Below are 10725 nucleotides of genomic sequence, written 5' to 3'. Positions count from 1 at the left end.
CTTTTGGTACATATTCTAGTTTTAGGACTATTTCAAACTGAACCATCATTTGGTTCAATGGTGTTACAAGCAGCAAAGTGGGAACAGTATTTCAGCTGCAGTCATCAGCAGTGAAAAGTTGCTCCTGTTTAACCTATCCCTACCAAAGGCAGAGCAAGTTTTGACGTTGTTTTGGGCATTGTGCCTAATTAAGCTACTCAAGGCTTCAGTCTGCTGACAAGCCTCCAGTCCTTAAAACTGTAAAGGCTCTCAGAAGTGTTTCAAAGCAGAAGAATGCAAATTAATGCTTAGTGGAATTTTCTGCTTAATTATTGCTGAAATCCCAACTGGAGGGCTATTTAGAAAAAGCATACGATACCTAGCTATGATCTTCTCCAAAAAAGCCTAAGGGCTCTAGAGAATGATTCCACAATTACAGCAACTAGAGATTCTTAAGAATGGCATTCAGACAATGACCATGGTGCTACCTGTAACACACGGGGTTTGCACTGACCTTTCTGGAGCTGCCTTCCACAGAGATGGGCTTCAGGAGGTTGTTGAATGTCATGGTGTAGTTCTTCCCATTCAGGTTCTTCACTAGCAGATCAAATGACCTGAAGCCAGAAGGTGGGGAGAGGACCAACATAAATAAATCCTCTAATCAGTACGAGACTGTTGCACCCCACCACTGAAAACTGTCTCAGAACCCTTTAGCAGGTGTATTACTTGGGAGAGTATGTCAACTGGCCTGAGTTTCCTCCTACCCAGGGCTTTCAGTTGGATTTAATACTGCCACATAAAAAAAATATATATAGATTTAGAAACAAATCAAGATCCTTATGGCGTTCTTTCTCACTGACCTCCTACAACCAAAGCAATTTTATTTAATCAACATTTCAGTTACATCACCATTAAAAACAGGGCTGGCACTACATACTCTGTCAAGCGTGATGAAGTATAACAAGCATTTGTAAAATTTTTTTTAAAATGCCCTCTGAAGAGGCTTAAGGGTATGTACTAAATAAATAGAAGTAGGGAGGCAGGAAAAGGTCTAGTTGATCCAAAACAGTACTCAACACTACACAGTCCTGCTTTTCAATCCATATTTTAACAGTTCCTCATCCATGCTTCTCCCTCATGGCGTAGTGCAACAAGATGAACTCACCTCTCTGTGAAATTCACCTGCACATTCTCAGCTGGAAGCTTCTGGACTCCATTTAAAGAGACATAAATCTTAATAAACTTATCTGACTGATCCCAACCTGCAAGAGAATAAGAGATTAAGATCTAGCTTTCCTCCGTAAACTTAATGCATTCTGTTCTATGATTGCACGATTCCAATACTCCCACAAAGTCCCCTGGTGATGATCACAACCTGTGCCTTACTGAAACAACCTTCAGAGGGATAAGGGAAATGTGTTACTCCAGAATAATTTGAAAGCGAAAGAAAGTCCTCACACATTCCTGAACTCCTCTAAATTTGGAGAAAAGCCATGCATCAGCTCAGTTAAAATGACAGAACTCTGTCTGTGCAGGAGTTGGAGATGTCTGGTTTTGCTGCAGTTTCGTTGGCCCACTTTCTCCCAACACACCAGACAAGTATCTTGAGAAATTCCTTCTCCTTTTACCTACGTGACAAGCAGAGAAGCCAAAGCTCACTCTTTCATTCTTGCTGAGTGCTACGCAATGGAAAAAACACTCGCTGGTACTGCAGGGACCATTAATACCTTCTACCAGTATGGGACAGCACTCAAACCAACTGAACTAACACATACTGCACTCGGGGCCACACAGTAAGCACACAGAACCTTTATAAGTGGGGCTTCCAGTACAAAATGAACATTCAAGACGGCTTCTTATAGCGACTGTAAGGGCTTTTTGAGAAGCAAACCTACCGTAATTGTTGATTTTCACTGTGTATCCTCCCAGTGATGATTTTTCTTCCTCTATCACATCTTTTGGCTTTGGCAGAGGCTGATTCTTGATTTCTAGCTCTAGCTTGTGCTTTTCCATCATCAGGACATCACGCAGCCGCTTCCTCGTGGCTTTCGCAAGCAGCTCTTTAACCTCCTCCAAATCCTTCTGCAGCTGTTTAACAACAAAAGATCGCACACGCCGATCAGACGCAGCCCTCCTCTGCTCAAGGTTCACAGCCGAGCTCTCCCCTGCTCACCAGATACCTCAGATTCACGCAATCAACGTCACTCGGCATGCTGCTAAGCACGAGGCTACGAACACCTTCCCTCCCCTACCACACGTACTTCAACGTTTAGGCTCCGATCAACCGGGACACAGCAGAAAGCCGTAAATGCTTTACAACCGAAACAGCTTCTCCGCGTTCAGAGGCCAACAGACCCCTCGCCTTCCCGCCAGCTCCCAGTCAGATCAGGGGGAAGGAAGGGAAGCCGCTCACCTCCTCGCGCACAGCAGCCATGTCGCGTGTGGCACAACGCCGAGCCGCGCCTCCCCAGCAGTACCGACAACCCCACGGCCCCTCTGGAACCTTCCGACCTCCCGCTCCGCCCCCGCGCAGCGGAAGTGACGTATGTCTCCTCCTCCCCGGGGCGCACACTGCCCCCTTAGCCACTTCCGCTCTCCCAGCGGAAGGGGCGGGTCAAATCGCGGCGTTGCCATGGCGACGAGAGGCTTGACTGACAGTGCCCTAGAACCCGAGGAAGCGGGGCTGTTACCTCAGTGGGTTCCCCCCGCCTCGCGCGCTGCGCGTGGCTGCCGTGTCGTATTTTCACCTCAGTCTGTGGTAGTTCGTAACGACCGAGCTCGGCACGCACATTGTTCCACCCTGGGGGCTTGGTTTTATTCCGTCCCTCTTCAGCTTTACAGTTGAAGTATGTAACACGGTGCCCAACTTGAAAAATATAAAACTATAAACAGTTGAAACAAGTAATATTTAGAAGGATTGCTCTTGTAGATCGGCTCTATTCTGTTGCATCTTTTTACTTGTTCTTCTTTTGAAGTAAGGGTTAAACACCTTCCTAGCAGGTGGTTTGCCCTCAGAAGGAGGATTTGGACAGTGTTATGGCAGAACACGCTGCTGCAGTATTTCTGTCTGCGATAGTTTTCAACCTGTTACTGGTTCCCTTTGGAAGTAGATCCTCAAGTAATGCTTCATTTCAGTGTTTGGACTGGATGATCCTAGAGGTCCTTTCTAACCTTAATGATTCTGTGATTCTTCTTCTGAAGCGTCTATCTGCTCCTCAGCCTGCAGCTTTTCAGCCACAGATTTCATCTGACAGAATGCATTGTGGTCAGCCGGAAAGAACTTCTATGGCACGGTTATTTAGTGGGGTAAGCCCAGTTTCTCCTTCTGAAGTTGTTTCCCTATGAGCGGCTGCTGAGAGGAGAAAAAAATCGGTGCAATTTCCATTACTATAATTAGAGTCTCTCCTCTGTTGTGGGATTTCATTAGGAAGCGTTCATAGCTTTAGAATTTAAGTTGGTATTGCTTTGCAATTTGATTTCTGGATACAGGGGAAAACACTTAAATACATAAGTGCTCCTGTAATTTGCTTGTTTTTTAGCAATTTTTAGCTCTTCTACTATGAAAACAAGTTCTGCATAGCTCTTCCGGGGGTAAAGCTGCAGTGCCACCTGAATGCTGCGTCCTACCTTGGCTATAAGCAGGAGAGAATGACAAAAGTTTTCTTCTGTGCATCCTCATGAGGAGCCAAGTGGCTTCTCCCAGGGGACAAGAATGGGAACTGTGCAGCAGGAGGGGAAAAAGGAGCTTGGTTAGGACTGGCAGGAGTGCTGAAACTCAGCTGTAGGATCCTCGTCTGGTCTCTGTGGTGAACACAGTGCTGTGCAGTGTGTTCCTAGCAGCTCAAAGGATGGGGAAAAGACATTGAGAGGATTTGACCTCTCTGTGGAGCACGAGGTAGCCGTTCCCTCCTTCCATAGACACTGATACAAACTGATGACAAGCAACTTTTGGGTAGTGATAGGAGGTGAATCAGTACAAAATGTTACCTCTGGTAAATTAACCAGAGAGAAGTTTTTAATCTTCAGCTTTTCTATCTCTGTTCCTTTATAACTCCCCATGGAGCTTAGCCAGTTATGCAGGGAGCTGTGGCTGTTCATCTCAGTTAATTAAAAAAATATCCTGTAACAACTACAGGAAAAACTGGTTTTATAAAGCATCTGAATACTTCTGGTTGCTATCTGCCACAACTGTTCTGCCCTGATCTTGCTCAGCCATGCTTCTCTGTTGCTGTTTCTTGCTGGCTCCTCTTGCTCCCCGCCTCTCTTCCTCCAGGGCTGCTGCCTGTTTCTCTTGCATACTTCAGGGAAGCATGAAGTCCTTAACAGCCACTCCTGCTTCCCTACTGTTGTATATGAACAACCTTTAGGATAAATATATTTACCAGTCTGTTTTCTGTGCTAGAAATCTCAGAGCAGCACCTGGAGTGTCCAGCACAGTGCTTGTCAGTCAGATCCCTGTGGTACAGTTTACCCTTGTGAGCAGGTACATAATACCACCAATTTGGAATGAGCTGTGCAACATGCACATTTTGGACAGCTGTCTGCTGAGGATTAGGGTCCTGGTACAACAGTGTGCTTCAAAATAACCAACTGGAGTGAACTGTATCAGAAAACCCGACACGGCTGTTTATTCCTGCAAACTGTTTCTTAAGTGGCTTATCAAAATAAGCACCTTATTCTCATTTTGTTTGCATTTCCATTTATTTTACAAGGCATCGTTCACACAATGATAACAAGGTACTGATCCAAACAATTCTGTAACAATTAGAAAAGTAAACATTTGTTGTGACCATGTACATTAAATTGCACTTTGAATAACAAGCGTTACACTTATATTTCTGTATCATACTTTATATAATACATGGATTTGTTACACAAGAACGGCAGTATGGAACTGTTCTCAAAAGTCTCACAGCACTGTGATGCTCTTTCTTCCTAACTCTTTCTAGTGAGTATATTTTATGAACAAAGGACACACTCAGATATCAAATGCAGCTAAAAACTTGGAAAATCTCATTGGTAATCAGCACTTTGAGGGTGCACTCTACATTCAATGTGCTGATGTGAATGGCAGACACAGAGGGCTCTGGATCAGAATTATACTTGATTCGATCCTTGCTAACATTTTCCCTGTGTGAACATACCAGAGAATCCTCTTCCACAGAAAAGCATCAGTTCCCAAAGCTCAGGAGAGCTCATGGTACAGCTTTAGAAGGTGGTATTGGTACCAGCGTGTCCCCGGGAATTACTGGAAGGAGGGACTTGGGATCTGGAGAAAAAGCTGAGAACATACGCTTTTGTTTGCATTGATAGTAGCATCCATGTATTATATAAAATACAAAAATAAGAGAAACTGGAAGGAAATCAGTACAGCCCAGGATTCTGGTGGTATCAAATCACAAATGAAATCTACGATACTCGATCCTTTTGCTGTATTTATCTCCTTGGGATTCAGTTTCCTATATATTATTCTATATATAAGATATAGTTTTCCCAAGATACATATATATTCCTTTACAGGTTAAATAAAAGCAAGTCCCACTGAATAAGAAAATAAGAGGAAGTAATGTTCTAATTCTCTACCCTTTTTTTTTTTTTTTCCAGGTAAAAATAGCATGAAATACATTCAGTAGCAAAGCAGTTGGAATCCAGGAGAAGTGGAGAGCCCTGTATTCCTGGAGGATTAACCTGTACGTCTTAAGTCATGATCCTGAAACAAATCGTGTAGACTTCTGAGTTGAGAATGATAGGATCTTGATCAATGCTGATAATTAGTCATCCAGTTCCAAATTCTTTGTATTTCCCTAAATCCACCTATGGATTAGCTCAGTTTTAAAGGCTGCAGTGATGTATACACAATCCGTTTTGAAAGGTCCAAAAATCAGTGCTTCATTGTGTCTCCCCTTAGTATTGTTACTTGGAAGGAGGTAACGGGACAGCTCCCAGTAGAATGGTAATGTAATAGATGGAAATAAATAGAATTTAGTTCAATCCTTTGCATTTGAAAGAACAATGTGATGCTGTGTGTACCCACGGTGCTGGGTATACATGGCATTGCATATCTCATGCAGCCAGCTGTTTGAGCAACAGCCCTTTCTGCAGGGTTTGGCTGTAACAGAGGCATGCTGGTCAACCAGAATGACATACAGTAAGGTTTTCTCTGTAGCAGCTGGAAGAAAAAACCAGCATTGTAAGACAAGAGAGTTTCTGGTTTCAATGCCAAAAGTATTTAGGCCTACTAGATCATATAGAAGTATGCCAATTATCCCTGAGTCTAACAGTAAATCAACATAAGAGGTATAATTCTCCAACACAGACAAGCAGTTCCATGGATTTCACTGCAACTACTTAAAACAAAGATGGGAACAGTCCTGTTTCCCGTGAAGAAAGCATCAATTTCTCATGCAGCTTTTAAGTTGTAATGCCAGTAATTAAGATTTGCATTTAACTCCAAGTGCCCTGTTCAGTCAGTGAGCAATACGGTGACACTGAAGTTAATGGGATACTTTATGCTTTGTCAAAGGGCTGAATTATTCCTGCTCTTGATGTTGGAGCTCCCTCTCCTGTTGTAAATTGCTGTCTTTATTCTGTGTTATTTTTCACACAATGGCACAGATTTAAGCGTCTATTTTAGGGAGAAAAAAAAAAAAGACGACTCAACATAAAAGTTCTTTAAGATGCCTAACAAGAGAAAAATCGTTTATCTGACTTGTAACTTGGCTGTAGCAACCTACGGAACGTACTAATTAATGGGCGAGGCAAGAACACGTTTGTCAGCTGTCAATACTGATTACTGACCAGCTTTCCAGTACCGGTTTCACTGAACATTAAAGCCTATGGGCTCCGGGGATTTTGCAGTTTCTTGGATTAAAGCCACCCACCATATTTTTAAGTCTCTCTAGGTAAATTTAGGATTTGTTGAAGTACGTGCTATTGCTTTTCAGTACTGAGCCACAACGCTGAGACTAGTTCACAGATGTACCATGTAAGTACCTTGCTTCATTTACCCTGTAAAGTGTTACAGTCAAAGTAAGCACTTCTTTTTAAAGTGGAAAAAAGATAAGCAGCTTTGTTTGTTTTTCCATAATGGACATCTCAGGAGCAATTTGAATCCAACAAGATGAAACTGTTATACTAAAAACATTCTTTGGAAGCTTATCCCTAAAGAAAGTAAAGGCTTCATTCCAAAGGTGTGCAATCCCAATAAAATTAAAACTAGATTTAGTTCCATAAAGCGGTATTGAAAGTAATTTGAATTTTTTAAATGGACACATCGTTTGATACTGAATCAGGAAAAAAAAAATTAATCACTCCAGTCTTATGAGCTATGTTCCAGTGCCACATGAAAGTAAGTTTGGTATTTCCTGCTGAAAATCTCAAGGTTGAGCCAGCTACCCCTGACAGACCAGTTGCCCTGGAATATGAGTGTGTTTGTAATCGACTGCTGAAAGGACTAATTAAAAGCCAGATTTTCTTTTTCCTTGCAAGAAAGTATCTCAGTAACACGTACAGTCAGCAGGCCGAGTTTTAGCTTTCCTGATTTAATCCTGCAGTTTTGCTACTTTCTCTGTTTCTGAATATAGCGATGCTTATTCATCAAGATAATGCCACAGAGCTATTTTTTCTTATTCTTCCAGTAATTTTGAGAAAACAGTTTCCACATATAAATATTACTCTTCCAAATGCCACTGCTACAAACACTAAGTGGGATGTACAGATGGAAGATGAAAGTCATTTACTGCCTTTATATCATTACCAAAAGTGGATAGTTCAGCCATTCATTGCCTTCTGAAACTTCTTTTGAGAGGTACAAGGTAAGCCAGTTTCTACCTGACAGTGCTATGAAATCATCCTGGCAAGCAGGTAGCAAACACGATTTTGTCACAGAAACTCAACTTCTAAAGTCAGAGAGCTGCTACACTGAGAAAGATGATGTTCTGTCAATCTGGTTTCATGAAATGCAGAAGCTTACTTAATTCCCTTTTGAAGAACTGTGAGAGCACCACTCCCATTTCCCCTTCATCCACTCACTCTCATTGGACCCATTGACATGAGTTAATGTACTGACTTGTCTAAAAGACTAAATGGCAGAAAAATACCCACACACACAATATTTTAAAATTCATCTGCAGTAAGTGCCATACCAAGGACAGGGACACGACTGTACAATGCGGGGTTGGGGGGTAGGGTCTCTGAGCAGCAGTGAGCTGTTACGTGAGCATGGCTGCTCAGGGAATTACAGTCTTAACCATTTTTTCTTGAGTACGATGGCATTTTTCCAATCAAGGCTTTAAATCAGACGTAAGGTAAATTTAAGATCTATTTAAGAAACGTGGACTCTTGTCAAACCATCAGTGTCACTCATCAGCACAGTACTCTCAAACGTAACCAGAAAATGCTCACCAGGCATTCTCAAGTGTCACTTCCCATTTTTTATGCGGTTGATACCAAGTGTGAAATGGTACTGGTAAGTGAATGAATTATGCTAGGTTACGATAGCCCACACAATGGAAACATCTACGTAAATATCAGCATGAAAGTGTATTTTTCTCCTATTCGCAAAAGAGATCCCTTCTGCTTTGTCCCTCTTTATTCCCCCTTCCGCCCCCCAGTGTTAAGGTTTCCAGATGATCACTTGCAGGTACTTTTAAAAATACTAACATTCTTTAACTCCTAACTCTTAGAAGAGAGAACTCTGTCGCAGGATCTCTGTGTCAGGACAGTGATTATAATCTGATCTCTGCTTCAAACAGGTGACTGTCCTTCTGAATCATTCCTTTGGCACAGATAAACATTAAATTCATACTACTCTGTTTGAAGTAATTCACAATTTTGCTTGACAACAAAGCACAAGATGAGTATCATTAAATTTTATTATACAAAACTGACAAGATATGGCATTCCTTCAAATTAATAAAAACAACAACCAAGTCAAAACAAAACTGCTATACCTGGAACAGTGTTTAAATGGAACAATTACTACACAACCTTTTGTTCAGCAGCGATATTTACCTGCAAGACCATTTTATAGACATGAGAGGTATAATTAAAAAAATATTCCATCAGTTCAAGCAATAGTTTAATTTTCCATGAAATAAGTCTTTCTATAAACACTTTATGTTCAGTTGAAACAAACACTTTTGAGTTTTCTTACCTTAGACAACATATAAAACAACCAGACAGGTTTGGGAATCATCAGAGAAGTCTATCCCATGGGAAAAGTCTAAGTTCTGCGTTTCACTTGAAAATGTTTGTTTTTATAAAATAAGTACTATCAACAGCATTTCCTAGCCAAACATTTATAGCAAAAAAGATCCTGTTTCTGTGATGTTTTATTCATCAGTGCAGCAAAAAGCCTTCTGGGTTTGTATTTGATACCTCATTTCTGCGTCGAATTCAAAATTTGCAAATAGACCCAGGGAAAGGTTTCTGTTAATTGTACTCATAAAAGCTCTGCTTCATTGCACAGGATTTACAAAAGGGCAAAACTATGCAAGGTCTTTCCTCTGCTTCCCTGCTAAACAAATACATTTCCAACAGCTTTCCCTTTCTCCCAGTGGTAGGAATGACTTCTTGGAGTTCTTAGTATAAACATGAAATAAAAAAGGTGGAACTAGGTAACTTTGTTAAGTCCCAGTTCAGCTGTAAATAACCTTTAAACAACAGTGCTACTCAGAACAGCTGCACAACTTGCATTTCTGAAGAAAAAACAACCCGAACAACGATGAAATTCTTGGGGAAGCTCATGAACAATTGTGCCAAGAGAGCACAAGGCTGCCTCTGCCTAAGCTTTACAAAAAGTGCTTCTCTGCAGGACGCAGTCACTGCGATAAACTTCTGAGATGGTCCCAGGGCATAAGTTATCCTAGACACTCGCTCACACACTAGTACTTGTTACACTGTGCTTTCTGGGAAGAGATGATGCTGCAGTACTTTACATTTGACATTCTCCTCTCCTCCTCTTCCAGAAGAAAAAACCTTCTATGCAAGATAAAAATAATTCTGAATCATTAGTCATGTATTAAAGAGCTAGTTTTGAATTATTTATTCATCTAGTCATATAAAATAAAGTGTAAAAGTATGAAGGTATCAGAACGTGGCTTTCAGCAAGGCAGTTTGGGAAGTAGGAATTCAACGTAAAACAATATATTTTACCCTCTTTGAAAAGGATCACATCAGAATGAATGAAAAACACTGAAGAATTTCACTTCAAGCCTGCACGCCTGCTTTTTGTCCTTTACCCGAGAGCAGAGACCACTGGAAGACCCCCCCAGGGTTTCAGCTGTGTTGTTCTTTGTGCTCTTGTGCTAGGTCTGGCTGGAACTATGTGCTGCCCTCTTTGGGTGGCAGGGACGGCTGAGGCTGCTGCGGTGGCTGTGTGCCTGTGGCAGTTTTGATAGAGTTCAGGGTTTTGCTAAACCAAGAGTTTTTGGCAGCTTGGATTTCATTCATAAGGGCTCCCCTCTGGTGCTCCAGCTCCTAAGAAAGCAGAATAGTCAGAACTGATCAAAAATCAATTTAAAAAAAAATAATAAAGATTTTCAAACTCAGATTTCTAACTTTCTTTGCAGCCTCCCAGGCACTGGGGAGAAAGGACGGATTAAAACCACCAAAACAGCAGATGATGTTTAGATATACAAAGGAGAATCCTCATTTCTGTCTTTTTAAGGACAGACAATCAGAGGGTTCTGGAAGTTCACACGCATACAGCAGTACAGGTATATGCCATTTTTTTTGTTTCAGGGA

The 10725-nt window shown here is 41.5% G+C and overlaps 2 protein-coding genes and 1 long non-coding RNA gene across 6 annotated transcripts in view; 1 reads left to right on the top strand and 2 right to left on the bottom strand.

Annotated features, from left to right (window-relative positions):
• Window positions 1–448: 448 nt before the first annotated feature.
• CACYBP (calcyclin binding protein) lies at window positions 449–2516 on the bottom strand. Its single transcript, XM_010715817.3, has 4 exons — window positions 2393–2516; window positions 1875–2067; window positions 1145–1241; window positions 449–593 (listed from the first exon to the last, which is right to left on the bottom strand). Exons 1-4 carry the CDS (start codon window positions 2411–2413, stop codon window positions 464–466), a joined length of 441 nt encoding a protein of 146 aa, XP_010714119.1. The 5' UTR covers window positions 2414–2516; the 3' UTR covers window positions 449–463.
• A 99-nt stretch (window positions 2517–2615) lies between these two features.
• On the top strand, window positions 2616–5668 carry LOC116216984. The gene is made up of 3 exons (XR_004160789.1): window positions 2616–2825; window positions 3181–3285; window positions 5584–5668. It is a non-coding gene; the product is annotated as an uncharacterized LOC116216984 (long non-coding RNA).
• RABGAP1L (RAB GTPase activating protein 1 like) overlaps window positions 5565–10725 on the bottom strand; it is a 97604-nt gene continuing 92443 nt past the window's right edge. For all 4 annotated transcript variants that reach the window (XM_010715812.3, XM_031554839.1, XM_019618639.2 and 1 more), the window contains one exon: window positions 5565–10458. In XM_010715812.3, the coding sequence (XP_010714114.1) occupies window positions 10303–10458 (156 nt within the window). In that variant the 3' untranslated portion in view covers window positions 5565–10302. The remainder of the gene's footprint in view (window positions 10459–10725) is intronic.

The sequence above is a fragment of the Meleagris gallopavo genome, chromosome 10 (genome assembly GCF_000146605.3).
Source record: "Meleagris gallopavo isolate NT-WF06-2002-E0010 breed Aviagen turkey brand Nicholas breeding stock chromosome 10, Turkey_5.1, whole genome shotgun sequence".
In the NCBI taxonomy this organism is placed as follows: domain Eukaryota; kingdom Metazoa; phylum Chordata; class Aves; order Galliformes; family Phasianidae; genus Meleagris; species Meleagris gallopavo.
This window is presented reverse-complemented; position numbering and strand designations above follow the sequence as displayed.

Bases quoted from the DNA above. Each gene is read 5' to 3' on its own strand.
- CACYBP (XM_010715817.3), bottom strand. From the start codon at position 2,413: ATGGCTGCTGTGCGCGAGGAG. The intron at 2,068-2,392 runs GTGAGCGGCTTC...GTTGTTAAACAG, and splicing joins TGGCTGCTGTGCGCGAGGAG to CTGCAGAAGGATTTGGAGGA. The intron at 594-1,144 runs GTGAGTTCATCT...TTCTGGCTTCAG, and splicing joins CAGGTGAATTTCACAGAGAG to GTCATTTGATCTGCTAGTGA.